The 25,887-nt window shown below is 40.9% G+C and overlaps 1 protein-coding gene across 10 annotated transcripts in view; it reads right to left on the bottom strand.

Annotated features, from left to right (window-relative positions):
• The window catches only part of SLC4A4 (solute carrier family 4 member 4), a 393,000-nt gene that overhangs the window by 41,922 nt on the left and 325,191 nt on the right, over window positions 1–25,887 (bottom strand). For all 10 annotated transcript variants that reach the window (XM_063920111.1, XM_063920108.1, XM_063920104.1 and 7 more), the window contains 6 exons: window positions 24,494–24,627; window positions 24,045–24,316; window positions 12,317–12,387; window positions 8,398–8,589; window positions 1,039–1,152; window positions 431–592 (listed from right to left, as the gene is read on the bottom strand). In XM_063920111.1, coding sequence (XP_063776181.1) covers window positions 431–592; window positions 1,039–1,152; window positions 8,398–8,589; window positions 12,317–12,387; window positions 24,045–24,316; window positions 24,494–24,627 — 945 coding nt within the window. The remainder of the gene's footprint in view (window positions 1–430; window positions 593–1,038; window positions 1,153–8,397; window positions 8,590–12,316; window positions 12,388–24,044; window positions 24,317–24,493; window positions 24,628–25,887) is intronic.

Consider the following 25,887-nt stretch of genomic DNA (forward strand, 5'->3'; position numbering starts at 1 on the left):
TCAGGGTGAAGAGGATGGTATGTGATTAGATGGGAAATGCATCACACCTTGGAGAGAGATAAAGTGGAAAGAGATAAAGTTCCAGCCAAACTGCCAGTTTACAGGCTGTGTTTGAAAAAGAACAGAAGCTGTTTAGTTGGTACTTTATCTCTCTTTACTTTGTCTCTCTCTCCAAGGTTTGAAACATCTCCCCCTGGATGTGCGACATGACATGACTTCAGATAAGGAGGGCAAAAGTGAAGATGGAATTGCAAACGACTGATGAAATTCTCAGTAACACAACACTGCTACTTGCATGGAAAAAGCTCAGTGTCCAACTATAAATAAATAAATGGTGTCTGTAGCACGATCTTGAATATTTTAGTGGCCCTGATAAGGATGTGAAGAAATGTCGTTGAGGAATACAGTGAGACGATAATGTGAGACCAACCTTAAGCTTGTTTTCCTTCCTGTTGACAATGACGCCTGTAATCTGTTGGTCCATGAAGATTAAGATGGTGACAAGAAGAGCAGGAAGAGCTGACGCTAGATATACCCACCACGGGTTTCCTCCAAATGGTGGGACAAACCAGCCTCTGTTAGGACTTGTTGGCTTAAAGGAAGAGAAAGTAATATGATAAATGTGGAGGCTACTGATTTGGCACTGTACTGCAAATCCAATGGCCCTGACACCCCACACCATTTTTAACTACTATCAATCTCTTTTATTAACATTTTACGCATTTTAGATACATAAAATCTGCAAAACGAACTAGTCAGTAATGAAAGATAAGAACTAAGGGGCAGATGTATTAAGCCTGGAGAAGTGATAAAGCCGTAATAAGTGCAAGGTGATAACGCACCAGTCAATCAGCTCCAATATGTAAATTGGCAGTTAGGAGCTGACTGGCTGATGCGTTATCACCTTGCATTTATCACTGCTTTATCACTTCTCCGGGCTTAATACATCTCCCTCAAGATGTGCAGGTGTCACACAGTTCTATCTTGTTATACTGTATTTGTTAAATGTTAATGTAATGCACGTCTTAAGGTACTCACTTTAAACTCACTAGGTACAATCAGCTTTGGTGTATCAACTCCGACAAGTGCGTCAATTCCACAGAAAATCAATATTGACAAGATGATGGCAAAGTCACTGATGAGTTTCCTGGCCTGAAATATAAAGCACACACAAAAGAAGTACTTTACGCAGTACTCATGCATGTGAAAACAGTGTACAACAACTGCCAAAGTAAAGCAAACATTCACATTGTTTGCAGGTTTCCCAAGCTTGTATTGTTATTAAACTAGAACTTCTCTGCTATTCAGTTGACTAATGGCTGTGACTCTGCCAAGGAAACAAATAAAATACATTTTTGATCAGTGACAACTACAGAGGCAGAGAATGTACAAACCAAAGAATTTCATTTGCTGAAATAGTGTTTATGTTAAATATATGCCACACATAGCCAAAATATGACCAATAGTACACATCAACAATCTATCCAAGATGTCGCAAAAATAAAGCCAAAACTATGAACAATTACATTTTATAATACAATTGGAGATGGAAGATACATTGAGCAAACTTTTGCAATCAAACTGTGCCTTGTTGTAAATCTAGCATTTAGCATACAGATGCAACTAGTACTAAAGCATGGTACACACCAGAGCGACGGAGAGTCGTTCCGACGTCGGAACAAATCCCTGTCAGCCCAGATCGTGTGTACACACTGGGGCCATGCTAATGAAGGACATATTCCGTCCTTCATTAACATACTACAGGACGCTAGCGACAACACTTGGTTGGACATGCAGTGCATCCAACAAAGCATCTGTCGCTAGCGCCCGCGTGCAATCCCCCATACACACTGAGCAATGTAGGTAATATATTGTTACGAAACTGCATATCGTGCCGACATCGCTCTAGTGTGTACCTGGCTTAAGGGACAAATTCAACTAGCGGTAAAAACCGTAAAAGGCCTATTCAATTGTCTGCAAAAACGGATTTGTGGTAGTTTTACAGCAAATTTCAATTCATCAACTCTGAGCAGGTGAAAAACTTATCCCTATTTTAAGTTAAAAATGTTGGGCTTTAGTTCTGAACCCCTGGGACACCTTCCTGAATGACTAATTAAGCACTTAGACATTCTTTTATTATTTTTAATTGGCCAATAATGACATGTCATATTTGGGGTGAAAAAGTGCAGGTGGGAGTAACTGATCTGTTTCCACTTTTTTTTTTAAAGTCCCCTAAAATGACCAACATATACACGTATACCCTTTTTATGTACCCCAAATTTAATTTTAACACTCATTTTGCTGAAAGAAAATTGCTCTCTGTAATTTTTTTACCCATTTGACCCAATTTAAGTACGAGAATACTTTTATTATACCAATAATAAACTTTTATACTGCTATCCAATGTTAGTTTAGCTTTTTCGGATGACACAGGCAGATTTAACCATTTTTTAATTTTTCATTGCCAGCAACAATTTTAGCTGTAATTCCGTTTTCACAAATTTGCAATTGAGGCAGCATGCGAATTGCAGTAGTGCATACTCAAACAAATCTAGTTTCACATAAAAAAAGGCTACAAAAATGGCTAATGCGATAAATTACCACAAGTTTGTGGTTAATTGACTTCAGCCCTATGGACTAAAGGTCTATTTTCATCGACGTAAATAAATGTTGTGTTTCAGGGGCTGAAACACACATGTACTAACATTTAAGAAGTAATTTCAAAAATCATCTTTTAGTAAATGTGTGTTATAGCCCCGGAAACACAATGTAGATTCAGATATATACTGTATTAATCGATTTTAAAAAGATGAAAATCAACCTTTAGTAAATATACACCTTAATCTCATAAAGATATCTGCACAGATTTGTAAAAAGACATATTATTATTATAATTATTATTATTATGATTTACCCAGAAATGAAGATGCATACTTACTGTATGACTGACAAGCAATTCTCCCCTTGTGTATTATATCTACCAGGGCCGTAACTAGGTGTGTACGGAGGGGGCACCGCACATAGCGCTGCAATGTAGGGGGTGCTGTTGGTTGCACTTGTCAATTATCTGTTGTAACTCACTTGCAGATTCCCCCCTTTTTAAAGTCCAGCATCTCCTGTCTCCTACCTGACCCCTTCTGTCTCTAATACCTATGCAACATTCATGAACACAAGTTGAGATTTTTTTGTTATTAAGTCACACTGTCCTTTATTACATTTCAAGATGCTGACATACCCGGGATTCCAACCCCTTGCATGTGGCATTGCAGTCAGACAATCTATTCATTGAGCTATCTGCCCTTGCGTAGAAAGGTAGAAAATTCTAACTAGAGAATTCTAACTATTTGAAGCTTACCTGGTACTTTTTGAAAAAATTATCAGCATTGCAGCTGAGCAGATCTATGTAGTGAGTGGCTGCAAGAGATTGGATGTGTGGCTGCACACTATGAAGATGTGCTCAATTGCAATGCTGATTATTTTTTTTGCAAAGTACCAGTAGCTTCATATAGTGTTCATAGTTTTTAAGCAGGATCAAATAGCTCAATAAGTAGGGTGTTTGATTAGAATTCAACAGGTTATAGGTTTGAATCCTGGGTATGGCAGAATATTGAAATATGTTATTTAATAAAGGGTATTGTAACTGAATAACAGCAAGCTCTCAAGTTAAGTGCATGAATGTGGTATAAATCTACTTTCTTGCAGTGGTCTATAAGTGTGTGTGTATTATTAATATTTCTATAATATATATTAAAAATGTGGAAAGGGACATCATAGTATGTGCTTTCTCTGTGATCAGTCTTGTCACACCCCTTCCCTACGGGGCATGCGCCTTATGCCCCTATTGAAAATAATGGTGGTGGTGGTGGGTGGGGGGGGGGGCAATTCTTTCTCTGGCACAGGGCACCAAAAGGTCTAGTTACGGCTCTGATATCTACAGCAGTTATTTGCTAAATATATGTTTAACCTATTTCCCCTAAAGTCATACAGTTTAAAATTCCAAAGTTCCATTTAAGAAGACATACAATCTACAAAGGATCTAACAATTTGCTATATATTTAATGTAGAACATTTCCTTTTCTTTCCTATCTTTTCAAGCCAGCATTTCTCTTTTGTTGACCTTAAAAGAAAAAGTTAGATGTTGGGCAGAGTTTGCATGACTGAACCTTGATTCCCCTGATACTTTAATTAACTGACTACAGGTAATGTCTGTATGCAGGTTCTGTTTCAGTGGCTCCACAATGCACTGCATGATCACACACATTTCCGCTAGGCAAAATAGTTGTATGACTTTTGACATCAAACACAAAGCAGGGAACAGAGCAACTGAAAAAGGCCCAGAATGTTAAAAGTAAAGGGGACATGGCTGAATATGTAAAACCTAGATTTTGAATATTTGACTTAACAAATAATGATGGTTGGGAATTGAGAAATGTAAAGACCCAGTCAATATGTGTGCTGTTAACATAAAGCTTAGTCTCTTTGCTTAGGTGTAGGTGATGTGGTGGACTCTTGGAATAATAACACAAATTGAATGGTCGCCATGTTACTTGCTATCCAGTATCTGAATCTGTGCTCCCTATGTTGTCCAGAGCTTAACACCAGCTATTATAAAACACAGCCAATGGGAAATTGTACAGCAAGCCATTTAGTTGCGTTATGTATAGAAAATTAAGCCAGTGAAGCAGATATGTTAAGCCTGGAGAAAGGATAAAGCAGTGATAAGTGCAGGGTGATAACACACCCGCCAACTATTATGGATTTAAAAATAGGCACTTAGGAGCTGATTGGCTGGTGCGTTATTACGTTGCATTTATCACTTCTCCAGGCTTAATACATCTGCCCAACTGTTCTCAAAGCTAAATCTGGATAGGAGAGACTATATTCTTGACCACAGTATATTCATAATAAATGATCTAAAGTAGGTACAGATGGGTTCCCTTTCGGCCTACCAGTCCAGATTCCTGGTGACTTGGATGTACAGATCTCTAAACAAGTGCACCTTGTTTGCATAAATAAAACAGCTATGCAGGGCCAGATTAAAAGGTGTGGGGGGGGGGGGGGATTGGGGGTAGGTACAGCAGCGGTGGTGGTGGGTCCAGGGCCCCCACACCCAGAAGAGCCCCCACACAGGGTCACTCTGACCCTATAGTTGCCGAGAACAGGTACACAGTGGTTTTCAGGTGGGGGCTGCCGCGGCTTTGCAATCTGCATGCACAGACAGACTGAATACAGCGCAGAGCAGCTCCTGAGTTCCCCCTTCAGCGTCATGTTACACATCACATACATGCCGATGGGGGGTGGGGGGTTGTGGCACTGCGGCCATATTAGATGGGGGGTGGCAAGTTAAGGGGCCATTTTATTGGAGGGGGTCCTTACAACTTAGTTGACCCAGAGCTATCACAAGCCTTAATCCAATCCCCTAACTATGAGCGACAAACCTGCATTGCTAATTTGCATTGATCAATTTGATGCACAACATTTCTACATCTGTGTGCGACTGAGTCTTAATCTGTGTAAGAAATGCTCCGATGTAAGCGGCTGTGGCTTTTTGTTAAGCCAAGTTCAGTTGCGCTTCATCTGTGACTTTGAACTATTTAAAACTAATTCCAGCATGGTTAAAGTCGCAGCCCAGTGTCTCTGGTACACTGAGTGCTGTTTTGCTACATCTGCAATGCAATAGGACATGAAAGTTACAAGAAAATAGATTCTCAGGGTGCTGTATGCGGTTAGGAAACTAGGGGGTTAATCAAGGTTTGTTAGCAAACCACCAAAGCACACTAATGGACAAAACCATGTGCACTGCAGGTGTGGCAGATGTAACATGTGCAGAGAGAGTTAGATTTGGGTGGGTTATATTGTTTCTGTGCAGGGTAAACACTGCCTGCTTTATTTTTACACTGCAATTTAGATTACAGTTTGAAAACACCCCATCCTAATCGAACTCTCTCTGCACATGTTACATCTGCCCCACCTGCACTGCACATGGTTTTGCCCAATAGCTTACTTTTTTGGTTTGCTAACAAACCTGAATAAGGACCTAGGTGTATGAGGACTTATCTGTATTGGTTTTACGCACAAAATAAATCACATCACAGATATTTTTTTTGTGTTTGAAATAGCGAAAGCATTTAAGAGTGTTATGTCAACTTCAACTGATTTTACACATGAACCATGTGGATTGCAGCATAAAAGAAGAGTTTGGCAAAAATAGCTTAAAATAACTAGTTTACATACTGTACAGTATGCAGTTATAAACATTCGCCACAATTAGGAAACTTTAGTACAGATTTTACATATGAAAACACTTTCTGCTTGAGCTATGACTGTAGAACGTTATTTTGCTGCATTTGTATGTGTTAATGTTTAGGAAAGGATCGTGCTGGTGAGGCAGGTGATAATAATAATAATAATAATTTTATTTATATAGCGCTCTTTCTCCAATAGGACTCAAGGCGCTTAACAGATACACAGCATAATATAGTACAGAAAAATAATGAAGTACATTTTTCATAAAATACAGAAGCATGAAGATACTAAAAGAGACACTATGGAAATGCTTGAGTAAACAGGAAAGTCTTGAGTCTACTTTTGAAGGATTCTATAGTTGGGGCCTCTCGCACTGTGCTGGGAAGTGAGTTCCATAGAGTCGGAGCCGCATGACTAAAAGCTCGACCCACAGATGAATTACGGTAGATTCTAGGTACTGCTAAAAGTCCTTCATCTACAGATCGCAGTAATCGAGTGGGGCAGTATGGGATCAGAAGCTGTTTCAGGTACCTTGGGCCTTGGTCATGTAATGCTTTGAAACTCAGTAAGCCAATCTTGAAGAGGATTCGCCATCTTACAGGCAGCCAGTGAAGGGAGTAGAGGATGGGTGTTATGTGGCTGGAACGGGGCTGGTTGGTTAACAGCCTGGCAGCTGTGTTGGCAGCAATTACATTCCAGCACACCTCAGCATTATAAATCTCTTCCCACTGTCTGATTACAGTGGAGGCCGCCAGTCTGTGGGCTTAATGAATAGTCACGAGATGGCAGCCTAACAATCCCACTGGATCATATCTAGCACACTTAAGCCCAGTACCCACGGGCCGATGTGGGAGAGATGTGTGCTGATCGAACCGCTCAGCACACATCTCTCCCGCCGCTCAGCACAGCGCGATGTGTGCTGAGCGTGCGGGGGGAGAAGGGGGGGCGCTCACTTCACCCAGTGGGCGAAGTGAGCGACCCGCTAGATTGGCCTGCATGCAGGCCAATCTAGCAGCAGCGACAGCAATGCGCAGGGCTGCGCATCGCTATCGCTGTAAGGGGTACTCACGGAGCGATCAGGCTTAAATTCTAAGCAATCTTGTCAGATTGCTTAGAATATCGCTCCGTGAGTACCCCCCTATAGTTTATTGCTACACTTGGCTTAAACTGATATATCCTCTTTTCTTAATCTTAGGCATTGATTATTAACGCCACACTTTTTTCCACAATGTGTAAATCTATATTCTCCCTGTTAACTCACCTTTCTTTATATTTGGATTGGTTACTGGTATTTTTATTTAATTGAATATTTCCAATAATCATTATCATATACAATGGCTACATTCTATACTGTTGTATATTTTAACATTCTAGGTTGGTTCACTAGCTTATTTGGGGGCACTGATCCTTTTATTTTCTTAGGCCTTAGTGATGTCATCAGTTCCTTGTGAATAGATTGGATAAACACTGTAATGGCCAAAAACTGTGTAAACCACTGAGTGTGGCAGTCACCATTTAAAGGTAGGAAATAAGGGCAGTGCGGCTGATGTAATGGTTAGCATTACATCCTCACAGCACTGAGGTCACGGGTTCAATTCCCACCATGGCCCTAACTGTGTGATGTTTGTATATTCTCCCCGTGCTTGGCATGGATTTCCTACAGGTATTCCAGTTTCTTCCCCCACTCCAGAAATAAACTTGTAGGTAAATTGGTTAAGTGTGGTTATGTCCATTGGGCAGTTTAGATGGGCCAAGTGGTTCTTATCTGCTGTCAAATTCTATGTAACTAGCAAGAAACAACTGTTCCTTGCCAAGTAAGGATATTCACAATTAAGGGGCATACATACGGGGCGATTTTTGCCTCTTTTCTAAGCGATCTGTCTAGATCGCTTAGAAATGAAGCACGGCTCACTCCGTGTGTACACCCCATAGCGCTGGCAGATCTTTAGTACATGCAGACAAGAACACTGGTTAGCACAGATCGCTCAGCACACATCACTGTGTGTATAGCGAGATGTGCTAACCTACTGTAGACTGCTTAGCTAACCTAGATCGCTTAGCACAAGTCGCCCTGTGTGTATGCCCCTTTACACTTTACAGATTTTGTTATGTAAGGTTTTTCTCTCTTTACCTCTGTAGATTGATACTTACAGTTGTTGGGAAATACCGGCTGGTCTTAAATTTTTTCAGAGCCATTGAGCATGTGTACGTGCCGAAGAACAGGATAAAGGACATTAATGTGATATCAGGAACATAGTCACAATTGTTACCAAGCACTTTACCACCGTATTTGAGACATTGTTTCTTGGTTAGATTTTCCCAAACAATAGAGCTGTTGTGGTACTGTAAGGAGAAGATGTGATACATTGAGCACCTGCCACATACACAGAACTGCATATTAAACACACATTTCCTTTATGTTACAGATTTATTAATCTTACTACATACTGGACTTTTACAGAGAGTGGGGTCTATTCATGAAGCAGTGAAAAGGGTGGAGAAGTTGCTCATGGCAACAAATCAGCATTGAAGTAACATTTATCATTTGCATACTATACAATTATACGCAGCGGCTGATTGGTTGCCACAGACCGACTTCTAAACTCTTTTCACTGCTTCATGAATAGACCCCAGTATACGTTAGCATTTATCTGGACAGCTACAACAAAAACAAAAGTCATTTTATAAGGGGTGTGTTGCCAGATATATTTTTTGGTCTATTATATTTACTGTGGGTGGAGTTAGGGGTGGGGTTAGATTTCATATGTCCTGTTTGGCAGAATATAGGCAATTTTCTCTTCAAAAAATTGGATCCCTTCCTTCAAATGTAGTTTGCTGACTTCATTTAATGTGGGAGGGAAAGAATGGCAACAGTGGCCATGTTGAAGTACTTCCTGAGGTGCTCTCTCCATGAATGTACGGGTTAGGCTGCTTCTACCCTACTGAGGTCAGCAGCATCATAGGGCCAGTACAGCGGTTTTGTGTTATTGGGAGGGGAATTTGGATACCTTGAGGTGTTGCATGGTAGGCTGGCAGTTGGCCACTATCTAGGCCTCAACAGAAAGTTTTTCCCTTTTGCAAAAAGAAGCATTCAGGAAAAAAGAAGCAAGCCTCTTTTTCGGGGCACTCTTATCAAATAGCTATTGCTTCAAATGAATTCTCAGTTCTATGTTACACACATTAGTGATACTGTGTATCTAAGTATCTTCTATTCAGCTGTTACCATACTTTTAAATGCAACAATGTATATATTGTGTATCAATTCACTGTATTATACATTCTGTGTGTAATAGAGATAGATTTAAACTCAGTGCACAGAGTAAGATGAAAATTGGAGCCCGTGCTTAATCTTCCCCTTAACCTCTACTGTCCCCCCATGTGCAGCATTTTTAAGTGAATGGGCGATGAGAGGGTTAAAGGGTAAGCACAGGGTGAGAGAGATTGGAGCCGTTTCTGCTGTCAGTTACTGGTGCAGTTGTTGTGCCCTGTTATCCAAATGACATTGCAGGGTCACGTCACCGCTCCGTACTGATGAGAGAACGGAGAAATAAGTAAGGGATACCTGTGCTCATATGTCTTTTGCAGTGCGAGTGGTAGCGGGATGCAATTTTCGTTCGGTGTCCTGGGCCGGTGACCGTGTGCGCACCACTGATCACCGGAAGCAGGAAGTATACCGGAAGTGTACACGCGTTTCACCCATTCGGGCTTGTTCACAGCCTCTGAACAAGCCTGATTAGGTGAAACGCGCGTAACATTTTAGATAAATAGTATTATATGAAGAATTATTGAATTGATGCATAATTTATATTAAATAATATTTTTCACCCTGATTGACATATAAAACTGATATCTATGATAATCAGTCAGTTGCAATTTATTTGTCTATTTAATTAATTCTGAGAGATATTAGCTGGGTCTATTTATATGAATTTTATTAAGTATCTAATAAAAGTTATATTTTAGCAGTATTCATTTGATACAATAGCTATTGCCCCCAAAAAGAGGTTTACTTCTTTTTTCCTGATTGCAAAAGGGAAAAACTTTCTGTTGATTCAGTAATTTTAAACCAAGGGGAGCACCACCAACACTGAAAAATTGAAGTAGGTATTATACCGTGATTTATAGTGCATGTTGGTACAACTTTATAACAGAACAATAATTTGAAAAATTGTTCAGAGACTTTGCTGTCTGGGACACATATTTCTTCCACTATCTAGGCCTGTTAGATTTAGTTTGGGTAGATGGCGATACTACGAATGGGCTAATCTGTTTATCCGCCATACCACTGTTAATAGAAAATAACTCAATAACTACATAAAACTGATCCTTTCCACACCATCACATGTCAATACAAGGGATGCAGCAGGACCTCTGTGTTTCTCAGATATGCTTTTAATGTTGGTCAGGGTCTGTATTGCTTGTGGCTGGATGGCATCTGATCCCCCTTTTCTGCCCTCCTGGATGGCGCTAGTTAATGTTCCTGTCTCTCATGAGAGGTTTATGTATTGGAAGAGAAAATGTCCCTGAAAGTTTGATAAGGTCTTGTCGCTGTGTCAGACCTTCCGATATGCCCTTGCTGATCCATCAAATGGACCTAGATTTCTGTTACACCTGTGTCCCTCTGACAGCTCATGCCTCATTATCTATACTCATGTTAATACTGCTTCATGCTGTGACATTTGTTCTTATTCGATTTCACCATATATTTTGTACATGTACTGTTTATATCCCATTTTATGACATTGATGTATGCATATGCTCTTCTACTTGCTATGTCATTCTATTATTTTTGTTAATTTAATTGTGTTTTCTTTTTGTATATCTGTTTTGAATCTGTCTGAAACTTAAAAATTACTAAAAATACTTGATTAAAAAAAAATCGCTAAGGTCAGCTCTTCCGAGTTTCTGACCCGGGTGTCAGCGCTGTTGTCCGCTATGGATCACTTAAGTGCATTTACAGAATGTGGCAAACCTCTGAAAACAGCAGTTTTGGAGGTTTGACCGTATTTTTTAGGCTGATACAGCCCGCCCAGGAAGACAGGGGCATAGTTTAATAGCTGAATATAATATCTTTTATTTACTAGGCGAAACACTGTATATAGGGCAATGACTAGACATTTACAAAATAAAAAAATGAATAAACAATATAGTTATAATATGAACAAACAGCTGTTCATAGTACATAACAAATTATGCAAACAAAGACAAGCATGGAAACAGTGAGCATACATGAGTACAGAGAAGCAGAATAATAAATAAAGCATGAATGCAATATTAGAACAAATCATATAGCATACAGAAACAACTAGACATGACTACAACAAACTACTGAATGAGGACAATGAGCAGACAGATATGAGACACAGAGTAGATATCCTGCCCATGGGAATTTACAATCCAGAGGTAGGGCATTATGAGAGATAATAGGAGGTAAAGGGACATTAATATCGGTACATTGCAATTTGGATTTTACTCAGGCTCTACTAATTTTAAATTTTTTCAAACTGCACGAGAGCGGAAATCCTTAATATGAGGCAAAATGGTCTGTTAGTTGAAGTTGAATCAAAACAGTTGTGGAGCAAAATGTACTGCAAAGAAGCTATGTTGTGGTGCTAAAGTTGGGATGCGTTCTGCATCCCAGCTGTTGGGATACTGGCGGTCATGTGAATCTGACACTACTTAGGAGACCAGCGCTGGATCACCGAAGATGAGTATGGGGTTCACATTTAGGGTTAGGGCCCGCAGGTAGGAGATGGGGGGGGGGGGGAATGGGGGTAGGCTTCGGCACTAGGCAGAAATACTCACCCCCTTTGAAGTTGGATCTTCATTGTGGGGTTGCCGCTGTCGGTCATGTGACCGCAGGCAACCCGATTACGGGATTTCATATGTATCCCCTGAAATCATATGGTCCTTTTGACTAAACTGCAGAATTAAAATATTCAAGTATATCATGTTCAATATTATTCAGGTTCAATATTCTACACAGAACACTGTGCAAAGTCATAATTTCCTTTGTGTTTTACTGCATACAGTATCTATAAAGTAGGAGTATTTCCCAGAATATACTCACTGGATCCTCTGTAGTCACATTAAAGTAGTCCAGTGGGAATGCCGTAGTCCCATTGAAGAATGAACTGTTACCTGCAATACAATGAAACCATCATATTAACACAGCACAATTACCACAAATCATAATTTAATGCATATTGTTTGTCCTATATCTAACTTTCATTTGTATACCTTAATTAAGTCCATTCTACACTTTAGTGTGATTCTGAGTTGGGGCAAAACAAAAAACAAATAACTTTCCACCTGGACAAATCATGTTGCAATGTAAGGGGGGTGTACTTTTATTGTTTTTGCCTGCTTTTGAATGTAGCCTACACATGAAGAACATGCCCCTTGTGTAACGTTATTTGCTACTTTTCCATTGTTCCCAAACTCAGAATTAGGCCCTCTCTACATCACATTTTAAAACTTGCCCTGTGCTGGGAGTCCCCCCCCGCATGTCAAAGATTTTGATCGTAGATGTAGATTTTTTCGCACACCTACATCCGGTCTAAATTAGGCCTATAGTTTTGTTTGGTGTGTCGACATAAGTAAAACTGTAAGAACGTGTGCCCCACAAGAACTGTTTCCCTACATCTTCACTATACATATGTCCTCATACATCTAGCCTCAATACACTATGCAGCAGATGTCTGGCACGAATAAACTGACAGGCAACTCCGCTAGTGCCAGACGTCTTTTTTTTTTTTTTTTTTTTAAATAGGTCAAAACACAACTAAGACACAAAGGAGACTGCGCTGATTAATCTGATATGCGACACTTTTATATCTGTGTGTGACCGAGTCTGTGGGGGAGATGTACTAAGTCTTGGAAAGTGGATAGAGATAAAGTACCAGCTCCTTACTGGCATGTAACAGGCTGTGTTTGAAAATGAAAATTAGGGGCTGATTGGTTGGTAGTTTATATCGCTTTATTTTATCACTCTCCAAGGCTTAGTACATCTGCCCCTGTATATGAAGCACAACAGAACTTGAAATGGAGAGAAGCCACGGATGCTACATCGTAACACTTCCCAAAGCTGGGTATACACTAAACAATTATCTGTTAGATCATCTGCCAGATCTGGCTGGTTGGAATGAAAATCTGCTAATGGATTAGAGCAAATGACGATCGACCTTTCGCTCCCAAACGGGTTGGTATCGGGATCCCGGCGCTTGGTATGGCGGTAGTCAGAATAACGGCAGCAACATCCTAACATCTGCTAGGTAAGTATTGTAACCCTCTCCCTCTACCCCCCTAACCCTAGCCCTCCCTGACAGGATTCCGGCGTCGGCATTCCAACTGCCAGCATCCCAGATGGTGGTATGCTTAACTGATCTCCTCCCAAACACTGGAAATTGGATAAAACCTGTCATTTTCCAGTGTTTGGGAGCAAATTGTCTATTGTTATTTGCTCTTATCCATTACTAGATTTTCATTCCAACCAGCCAGATCTGGCAGATAATCTGCCAGATAATTGTATAATGTATGCCCATCTTAAGCAGATACAGAGACGCATTTGCACACAGATATACAAGCGTGCTATATCAAATTAATCAGCAAAGTCTCCTGATGTGTTCTAGTCACATCACATTGCAACGAAGATACATTTTTGAAGAAGAAACAAAAAGGCGCAAAAAAGATGTCCGACGCTAGTAGAGTCTTACTGGACCTGGCGTGCCATGAGGGGCTGTTTGGTGTGACTGCAGCAAAGGTGCATGAGGATACATCTGTATCTGTCTGTAAGGAGATCTCTGAACATACAAAATAGCATACAACACAACAAAAAGATCTTCTCATATCGAATAATGAAAGCGCCTTTGAGTTCTAATGAAGAGCAGTATATAAATAAAAATTATTATTATTATTATTATTATTATTACTGTTTCAGTCCAATAGCTACCAGAGAAATATTCTATAATATAGTAAGCAGACAGATAAAATACATAGAGTAGAATGTGTATTAGCATGGCCGCAACTAAGGGGGGGCTAGGGGGGCATGTAACCTGGGCGCCAGATAGGAGGGGGCGCCGCAACGGTCACTGTGACCCACCTAACACCCCCTCCGAGTCCCGATGCGCACAGGTCCCTTAGAGCCGTCGGAGCTGCAGAAGGCAGTCCAGACTCTACTAGCTGCCGCCTACTGTGATGAAACTTAAAATAAATTACAGCTCCCAGAAGCCCCTGCTGCGGGATCTGTAGTTTACTTTCAGTTTCTTCTATGTGTACAGTCGTGGGCTGCCTGTTGTGCCCTAAGAGGGGGCACAGGGAATAAGTTACCCCAGCCTCCCCCTGCTGCCTTTGATCCCTGCAGCAGTGCACTATTGCACTGCTGAGCTGGAAAGTGAAGTGACAGCTGGAGTTCCGAAAAGGGGGCGGAGCTACACGGCACTGTACTCAGTGCCAGGCCAGCCAGCACCAGCGGAGAGAGTAGGGGAGAGAAGAGCAGCAGCACAGCACAGCCTAAATAGTGAGTGTGTTATAGTGAAGGGGCACTGTATGTGTGTGCAACTACTATATATGTGTGTATGAATGTGTGCATGTGTGTGGCTGTATGTGAATAGGTGTGTGACTATATATCTTCATGTGTGCTTCTGTGTCACAGTATGTATGTATGTATATACCTATATGTTCACTTGAATGAAGATTATCTCCGTCCGGGCAGGCGCGTGCGCCCAGACGGAGATGCTCAGAATGGGAGCCTCTCTGTGGACTCCCGGCGTGACAAGGCGGACGGATCGCCTAGTCACTCTGGGAGTGCACACCTACGATGGAGCCGCCTCAGATGAGCGTGGCTCCATCTGTATATACAGTATACAGGTGTATGACTGTATGTATGTATGTGAGTGAATGTATGCATGCGTGTATGTGTTTAGATGTGTGACAGTATGAATGTGTGTGACTTTACATATCTATCAATGTATGGGATATTATTTCCTTTTCTACTTTATCTGTAGCCCAAATGTCTAACCAAGTCCAGCTAAATGTCTAGATAAGAAGCTTTACAGCAGCTACCAGCCCTTTGACCTTATGGAGTTTATATATATATATGGGTTGGGGTTACGTGGCCGGTGCACGGTCAGCATACCGACGCCAGAATGCCGGCAGGGGCGAGCACAACAAAGCCCCTTGTGGGCTTGCTGCGCTCGCCACAGGTTCTGTTCCTGCTCTATGGGTGTCGTGGACACCCATGAGTGGAAATAGCACCTGTTAACTGGTATTGCCTGGCGGCATTGTCAGTCTTCAGGATCCTGGCATCAATGTGCTGTCCACAGGGATCCCATGCATCGGCCACGTAACTGCATCCCATATATATATGCATACTGTATATATGTGTGGCAATGAGGCGGCACTCATCAGACTTGCAAATAATCAGTAGTGATACTTGTCCCTGACGACGGACGGAGGCCCGAAACGTAGGACTCCAATAAAGGACGCTTATGATTATTTGCAAGTCTGGTGAGTGCCGCCTCATTGCGCCACACATGTCCACAGGGTTGACACACTTGGGAAGGCACCGCAGCAAGGAACGGTATTTATACACGAGGAGTGCCGGGCACAGGAATAGAGTACATACTGTGTGTATATATATATATATATATATATATATACGCACACAGATTTACACCTGGGGGGGAGGGGCGCCAGCTTACTGCCTTGCCCCGGGTGACAAAAATCCTAGTTTTGGCCCTGGTATTAGTGGAGAATACATTACTCACTGCTGGATAGTGAACAGGTGTGGAAATGACCAGTAGTGTGGCTTTGTCAGGAACTACAGTTATTTTCCACTTGGATAAAGGTCATGGCTATGTCACACTATGTAGCAGACAATAAAGGTATTCAGTCTCAATGCTAGTTTTCTGCTCTGACAAGCGGTACTGTGCTATCCTACTGCAATGCCTTTGCTGCTACTCTTTACATACACAGACATTTCAAAAGAATAAGTACTGTATGCAGGTGGGTGTTCTAGGGAAAGAGCTTATTCCTGCACATGATACTTTCCATGTTAGTTTCTGCTACCACAACTATTGTTTTATAATTGTTAACATTATAGCACCCACCAGGTAAATTTTGGGCAGGCCAAAGCCTGAACAGGCAGGATACGAGATCCTGGCGCTTAGTATGCAGGCGGTCACAAGACCAACAGTGGCATACTGATGCTCAGAATCACCACACCTTGCGGGTAAGTATGCTAACCCTCTCTCTCTCCCTTACGTTAACTATCCCTCCTGGCAGCCTAACCCTAACCCTCCCTTCTTGCAGCCTATCCTCCGTCCCCACAGTGTAACCCTAACCCTATCTTCCTGCAGCTTAACCCTCCCCATAGTGTCTTACACTAACACCCTGCAGCCTAACGCTAACCCTCCCCAGCATACTCTTCGATATGTTGACTGTTGGGATTCCGGTGTCAGGATTACATAGAAATATAGAATTTGACGACAGATTAGAACCATTTGGCCCATCTAGTCTGCCTGTCTAGTCTTGTTTTATCCTTTAGGTAATCTCCACCCTCGTTGAACCTTAGTTCTTTGTAAGGATATTCATATTCTTATACCCGGATTTTGACGGCTTTCGGGATTACGGCTCTGGTCTTCTGACTGCAGGCATGCTAAGCGTCAGGATGAAAACTACATCCCGTCTGAATAAGTATGCTGACCTAAAAAGTTTTTTGCTGTGCTTTTGGGACATGTTAGCCATTTTTCCTAATTGGTAGCTATCTATATTTTTTAATGGAACAGTTTATTTCACATAGTTTGGGTTACCCTAACTGAAACCTAATCCAAGGGACTACAGACCTCCTTATTCAAGGCAAACAGTGGTTGGCTGTCTCTTCACCAGCTTGTGCAATATATATATATATATATCACATAGCGGGCTAAATGTAATAGCCTGCTATCTGCTGGAGATGCGGGCCTTAGTGCGAGTCTGTCCGTATTTTTAAAGCAGCAATCATTTACAAGGCAAAACCAGGTTGGTTTTGCCTTGTAAATTATTACTGTTTCAAAAATGCAGGCAGGCTTGCAGAAAGTCCAGCACCTCCGGCATCTCACAGGCTATTACATTTAGCTCAGCATGTAGCTTTATATGTAACACATGGCTGTTGTGGAGGCATTACCACAACAGCCTATGGCAAAGAGATCTGGACAATTTGAAGCATTGTAACTTACATGGTGCAAGTGTTTATCTAAGCAGGAATATGCTGGCAGTATATAAATAACATTTATTAAATCAAATCCATCGATCACATTTTGTATTGGTTCGAACTAACTGTCACTGACTTTGACCCTCACTGCGTATCCTCCGAAACAGGTAAATTCAAACTACAGTCACAAACATGTTATGAGGGTGCAGAGAATACCCGAAAAAAATATATTTGCTGCCACCAAAAATGTAAACGTTTTCAGTCTCCTGGATACTTAGATACGCAATTGTTATTTTACATTGTGTACTGTATCTTCTTTAAGCACAACCCTGTTATGGCCAATAGGAACCAATAGTTGTAAACCTGCTAATGTGTTTTGTGACTAATAAGTGTTCTCATACTTGATAAATGTAAACTGTGCTTTGCTACAAGTGGTGGGAACATCGGAGTGTGGTTTTTAATCCTCAGGATAATGAAACATAGTGCACCAGGATAATGAAACTGTCCACAGGAAATGCAAATCATTTGCTGCTCTAGAAAACCATATCACTAGATCTTTGGGCAGTGGAAGTATGTTTGGTTTGCTGTATACAAGCAAGTAAACATACTGTACATGTACACAGGGAACATTTTCCATTACAAAGAATGTTCATCACTTTCTGGCTTTTTCTCCAAATGAATGGAAGCAGGCACAGCCAATGGCAATGTCTCCCATCTTGGTAAGACTGTGATGGGAATCTTGGTGTGCCAGCTGTGTTAAGCTGTGGACTGGGGAGGGCCAGGCTCCACCATCTGTTAATGTGAATCTTTAGATTATATCTTCTATTTCTAATACTAATAGCATAGGCACATTTAAAAAATATTTTGGGATGGCATAAGTTAATATTTTGTGCAACTTTGATGTAAGCGTTTATTTGCCAGTTCAAAAGTAATTTATTGCACAGAAACTGGCATCATAATGTCATTATTTTCTTAAGCATATAAGCAAAGTGCCTATATGTAAGCTTACTAGCGTAGGGCCAGATTCAGTGATGTACGCACCTGATGGTACCTCTTCGATGTTTTGAGATCTGCACATGCGCAGGGTCTGTACTGTGCATGTGCAGATCTCCATCGGCAATGATGGTCTCAGTGCCACCTAAGCCGCAGCACTACTGACATGCTGTGGCCGTTTGGAGACAGAGGAGTGGGTGTGTCGCCCCGATTTTCTGTGTGTGGCGAGGCCAATGGCTGTGTTGTTGGATGCAGCTTCACTAGCCCTGGCTGCCTTAAACCACTGGCCATACTGAGTAACTCGAGGGTTACTCAGATGACCGATGTTCCAGTAAATTGATCCAATGCTGTGTCTCTGGATGTAGCTGCAGGTTAGAGAAGCCAAGAGGAGGGCTCTATTTACACAAGATGTCTCCTGTGACATTAGCTTATTTTAGCTAGCTGTTTAATACAAAGATGGAGCGGCTGTGCTTCTGCATCCATCTCTAAATCAAGCCCACATACATAGTATGCTTGCATGATATTATAGTCATTTTGAAGCAGAAAATTAATCCTTGATGTCTCAGTACCAAATACCTTATATATAGCCTCTATGAATAGAATGACCGGAAATAATGGGGCAGATGTATTAACCTGGAGAAGGCATAAAAAAGTGATAATAAAAGGGAGAAGGACGTGTAGTCTATGGGGCCATGCACAGGCTCTATTAATGTGAATAATAATAATATACGATAATTGATTAGAGAACCAGCTTTGAAAGAAAATCGAAAGGACAGAATGCCCTAACCTGTGTAGAACTGAGCTGGAGGTGCACCTGTAAGCATTGTACAGTATCTAAAAGAGGGGGAAGAGGAGAATGACCATAAGGCGGTCATCCGCCAAAGAAGGCTTACTTTGTGGCGCACTCTTTTGTAATTGTTAGTCAAATTTGTAATGATTATGGAATTAAAATTTAACATTTATTGAGTATATTTTAAAATAGTGTGGTCAAAATAAGACATAAACAACATAAATCGGTCAATATTGACCTACAGTGATTCAAAGAGTTCACTGTATACAAATACAAATAGTGTACCCATGGCTAAAGTTCACTATGATATATATATGAAGTTTCTAGTGAAAATTTCTTTGGATCATTGCCAAGCTTTCTACCGAAACAATAAATATTTGTAGAACAAAAGTGAAAATGAAATTGGAATAATTTGGTCGGGTAGTGAAGACTCTAAGAGATCTCTCCAAGCAAATAATTGGATCTCATATTGACAACATGTACCCGATTAGCGGTAATAACTCACTCAGCTAGTGCACCTCCCTTTTGATTTAATGAACATGAAATAGCGTCCTCTAAGAAGGCAGGGGTGGTAGGCAATGATCAAATCACAATAGGTGACAATTGCCAATACACCTGAAGGTATTGGAATCTCTAGATGAGCCTACATTCATCACTGTTAATGTCTTACGTTTATCAGTGTATCAAAAAATAGAAAGGGTATACAGGTGAGAGATTCTCCCAATGATAATAACTCCTTCTCTCCCAGTGTCACAGCCTGTGTGTTATTTATCTCTGTTTTGGCCAGGTTAAATAAGTACAATGTATTCAAAGACAAAACCAAAATCAATAATCCACACCACATATGTTATGGTGATGTGAGATTAAACCTGGACATACATCCCAGATACATGTCATAATCATCATCTCATTAGCATATACTTATACGTTAGTCAGGCTGATAAATACAATAATTGCAAGAAATCATCACCTGAATAAATTCTTGAAATACTGGGCTAAAATATCAATGACTCATTCAGAGGTTAGGAGAACATGTATCAAGGTAATGCATGATTTAACATAGAGATAGATGGCTGTAAAATATATAGAGGTGCCAATGAGGGAAGGTAAATGTGTCCCGGCACCAATAGGTCAGTTCCCCTTTCTGCTGTCGTCCCATGTGCAGTATTGCAGAGAATGGGGACGATGAGAGTTTGGGTCACACCTGATGTCGGGGCAGAAGGAAGAAGTGCGAGTTGCTTCTGCTGTCCCCAAACTAGATTCCCCTCCTCTGTTGTGTCGCCACAGTGCAGAGGCAGTGGGAGACCTGATGTGGATGAGAGAGCCGCTCTGAAAATATAGGGAGAGCGGGTATGCGTTACTATTCATGTGTGCACGCTGGGTGCCGTGAACCGCTCACATGACCAAACGCCAGGTCGGGTTAGGGATTCCATGCCCCCTGAGACTAAGTGTGTCTGGTATGCCTATATGATCCCTTAAATAAACGCTGGTAGATGTAACAGGATAAAATGATATTATCTCCTTTTTTTCCCAATTTCACAACCTATATACCTTCTATCCCTGCTTTAACAAGGCTGAATAGGTACATTTTTTCAGGAACAAAACCAGAGTCGATAATCCACACCACATATGTTCTGGTGATGTGAAGCTATACCTTGACATTCATTTCAAATCCATGAATACATACGTGTCATAATCATCATCTCATTAGCATATCCCTGTACATAAGTCTAGCTAATAATTACAATAGTTGCAAGAGATCATTACCCGAATAGGTTCCTGAAACAATGTACTAAGGTATCTATGACACAGTCAGAGAGTGAATAAACATGTATCAAAGTAATATATGATTGTACACTGAGACAGAAGGCTGCAAAATATATAGGTGTCAAATTAGGGAGAATAAATGTATCCCGGCATCGATAGGTCAGTTCCCCTTTCTGCTGTCGTCCCATGTGCAATTTTGCAGTGAATGGGAACGATGAGAGTTTGGGTCACACCAGATGTCGGGGCAGAAGGAAGAAGTGCGAGTTGCTTCTACTGTCCACAAACTAGACTCCCCCTCCTCTGTTGTGTCGCCACAGTGCAGGCTTGTTCACATCGGTATCCGATACCGATGTGAACAAGCCTGTTGTGAAACGTACGTCATCGGCATACCAGACGTACACAGTTTCCGGGGGTGTGGAATACTCAACCCGATCCGGCGTCTGGTCACGTGAGCGGCTCTCGGCACTCAGCGTGCACACATGAATGGTGACATACACCCGCTCTCTTGATACCTCAGAGCGGCTCTCTCATCCACATCAGGTCTCCTGCTGCCTCTGCACTGTGGCGGCACAACAGAGGAGGGGGAGTCTAGTTTGTGGACATTAGAAGCAACTCGCACTTCTTCCTTCTGCCCCGACATCAGGTGTGACCCAAACTCTCATCGTTCCCATTCACTGCAAAATTGCACATGGGACGACAGCAGAAAGGGGAACTGACCTATCGATGCCGGGATACATTTATTCTCCCTAATTTGACACCTATATATTTTGCAGCCTTCTGTCTCAGTGTACAATCATATATTACTTTGATACATGTTTATTCACTCTCTGACTGTGTCATAGATACCTTAGTACATTGTTTCAGGAACCTATTCGGGTAATGATCTCTTGCAACTATTGTAATTATTAGCTAGACTTATGTACAGGGATATGCTAATGAGATGATGATTATGACACGTATGTATTCATGGATTTGAAATGAATGTCAAGGTATAGCTTCACATCACCAGAACATATGTGGTGTGGATTATCGACTCTGGTTTTGTTCCTGAAAAAATGTACCTATTCAGCCTTGTTAAAGCAGGGATAGAAGGTATATAGGTTGTGAAATTGGGAAAAGAAGGAGATAATATCATTTTATCCTGTTACATCTACCAACGTTTATTTAAGGGATCATATAGGCATACCAGACGCACTTAGTCTCAGGGGGCATGGAATCCCTAACCCGACCTGGCGTTTGGTCATGTGAGCGGTTCACGGCACCCAGCGTGCACACATGAATAGTAACGCATACCCGCTCTCCCTATATTTTCAGAGCGGCTCTCTCATCCACATCAGGTCTCCCACTGCCTCTGCACTGTGGCGACACAACAGAGGAGGGGAATCTAGTTTGGGGACAGCAGAAGCAACTCGCACTTCTTCCTTCTGCCCCGACATCAGGTGTGACCCAAACTCTCATCGTCCCCATTCTCTGCAATACTGCACATGGGACGACAGCAGAAAGGGAAACTGACCTATTGGTGCCGGGACACATTTACCTTCCCTCATTGGCACCTCTATATATTTTACAGCCATCTATCTCTATGTTAAATCATGCATTACCTTGATACATGTTCTCCTAACCTCTGAATGAGTCATTGATATTTTAGCCCAGTATTTCAAGAATTTATTCAGGTGATGATTTCTTGCAATTATTGTATTTATCAGCCTGACTAACGTATAAGTATATGCTAATGAGATGATGATTATGACATGTATCTGGGATGTATGTCCAGGTTTAATCTCACATCACCATAACATATGTGGTGTGGATTATTGATTTTGGTTTTGTCTTTGAATACATTGTACTTATTTAACCTGGCCAAAACAGAGATAAATAACACACAGACTGTGACACTGGGAGAGAAGGAGTTATTATCATTGGGAGAATCTCTCACCTGTATACCCTTTCTATTTTTTGATACACTGATAAACGTAAGACATTAACAGTGATGAATGTAGGCTCATCTAGAGATTCCAATACCTTCAGGTGTATTGGCAATTGTCACCTATTGTGATTTGATCATTGCCTACCACCCCTGCCTTCTTAGAGGACGCTACTTCATGTTCATTAAATCAAAAGGGAGGTGCACTAGCTGAGTGAGTTATTACCGCTAATCGGGTACATGTTGTCAATATGAGATCCAATTATTTGCTTGGAGAGATCTCTTAGAGTCTTCACTACCCGACCAAATTATTCCAATTTTATTTTCACTTTTGTTCTACAAATATTTATTGTTTCGGTAGAAAGCTTGGCAATGATCCAAAGAAATTTTCACTAGAAACTTCATATATATATATCATAGTGAACTTTAGCCATGGGTACACTATTTGTATTTGTATACAGTGAACTCTTTGAATCACTGTAGGTCAATATTGACCGATTTATGTTGTTTATGTCTTATTTTGACCACACTATTTTAAAATATACTCAATAAATGTTAAACTTTAATTCCATAATCATTACAAATTTGACTAACAATTACAAAAGAGTGCGCCACAAAGTAAGCCTTCTTTGGCGGATGACCGCCTTATGGTCATTCTCCTCTTCCCCCTCTTATAAAAAAGTGATAAACCAGTGATATGTGCAAGGTGATAAACGCACCAGCAAAACAGCTCCTGTTAATTTGCATATTGGAGCTGATTGGCTGGTGCCTTTATCACCTTGCACGTATCACTGGTTTATCACTTCCTTATGCCTTCTCCAGGTTAATACATCTGCCCCAATGTTCTTATAACATTTTTTAGCATTCCTGTTTTCCCTCTCTGGTAATGGGTTTAATGCTGGTCCATATTTTCTTAAAGGTTAATATTCTCGTAACATTCCTTCACGTAGTATAGTTTCATCCCATAATCCAAGGGCTTGTAGGTTAAATGGCTTGTGACTACACTGGTCTTAAGTAAATAACTGTGTGTCTGTGGTTTGGATATTCGACTGTAGGCCTAAAATAATTTCCCTAGTTATACATTACAAAAGAATATATTAGCGCAATATAAATAAAATGATAATAATGCTTACTCGGGTCTGGAGGGAAACATGTGCAACTCAACAGAGTGACATCACCAATTTTGAAATTTGAATTGATTGGGTAATAATCGGTAAAGTGGATCATCTTCTTAAATGCATCGTAAATGAAGATGAAGCTGATGAGACAGGCAAATCCTTCTTCTGTGAAACGTGTGAAATACTTGACCAATGAGCTAGCATCTGTAGCCACCAGGATGAGACATAAGAAAGCTGACCACAGGCCAATCCACAAGCGGAACTCCAAGTAGTCAAACTCATTATCTCTGGAAAATGAAAACATGAATGATGTAATGTGATGTGAAGAGCGTAAGTAAAGCCAGATGAATCCTTACCGACTGATATTTCTCACAATTTGAAACATATATTCACATGGAGGTTTTAACTCACCAGACCACTTCTAGAAGCAGGTGAAGAGTTAAGGAAGTTCTGGTTTTACTTACTTGCTGAAATTGAACAAAAGTCTTTCAAACACAAGGACAGGTCCTGTACTGCTCAGAATTGTAAGTGGTTGACCACCAAAAAGGCAAAAAACACCACCCGCAACTGCAGTGCCGAGGAAGCTTTCCAATACGCCCTACAGGAAAAGAACATAAATGTAAGGTCACATACATTTATACATTTCAAAGTGAAAAAAAAAGAAAATTAGATTAACTTGCTACAGAAACTCACACTAGTTGATATCAATTTACATTACAATCACACAGTGATGTTAGAACACACATATAATGAATTATTTGACCATTCAAATTGTTAGGGTTATTAAAAAAAAAAAATCAGACCAAAATTATTAATTATCTTAGTGTTTGTTAATTACATTCAATTTACCTGTCGTGATTATGGCATAATCAAGAGTTAGAAATATGAATTGTTGTAACATGTGAAATTCCTGTGTGCAAGCAGAGTAGGGGTTAATTTCGGTTTGCTGACATATCACTTGTCCAGTTGCCATATCCAGGCCCTCTGCTAGCTACTGTATGATGCACAGTTTGATATAAATCTGTACAGGGAACTTAATACCTTAAAACTATTTAATCTATTACTCATATTTATACACATTTTGAGGAAATAGGTAAGGAGGAACCAAAGAACTTCCTGCAAATGTTATATTTGGACCCAAGTGATGGGTGTATTTAAAGATAATTAGTGAGTATAAGATATAAAAATAATTACAAAGACCAGGTGGTTTTGTTTTGTATAACCCTTTGCCATTGCTATCAGTATACAGTATATAAAAATAAATAATGGTAAACTCCTTTTATATATTGCACAGGATGCGGTTCATTTACAAGCTGTTGAGATCCCGGCGGTCAGGATACCGACGCCGGAATCACAACAGCCGGGGAAATGCCAGTGGTCGGAATTCCGACAGAATCCGGTATTCCCACTCGGGTAGTGGTCCACGCCACCACCCGAGGGAGAATATAATAGTGTGGTGAGCAAATCTCGCCACCGGGCCCGAAGCACGGCAAGCGCAGCAAGCCTGCGAGGGGACCTGCTGTGCTCGCTGACGGGATTTCGGCTATTGGGATTAAGGCGTCGGTCTCCTGACCGCCGGTATCCCGAACGCCGTTATCTCATACTGAATCCTATTGCACTTCCTATACAACATAAAGGTGCACTATACAGTATGGCACCAACTCTACTAACTTGTACCAGTGACTGTACATAATGTTCCAAATGTGCATCTATATTTGCAATGTATTATTATAGGCAATCAGTGTGATTAACTAAAAGCGCACCTTTTGACAATTGCTTATAATCCGTTCCATCATGTCAGGAAAATAAGAGGCTGAACAAGAGCATTCTATTTTTCATATCTGGACGGAGGAGATAC

The sequence above is a fragment of the Pseudophryne corroboree genome, chromosome 1, assembly GCF_028390025.1.
Source record: "Pseudophryne corroboree isolate aPseCor3 chromosome 1, aPseCor3.hap2, whole genome shotgun sequence".
Classification (NCBI taxonomy): domain Eukaryota; kingdom Metazoa; phylum Chordata; class Amphibia; order Anura; family Myobatrachidae; genus Pseudophryne; species Pseudophryne corroboree.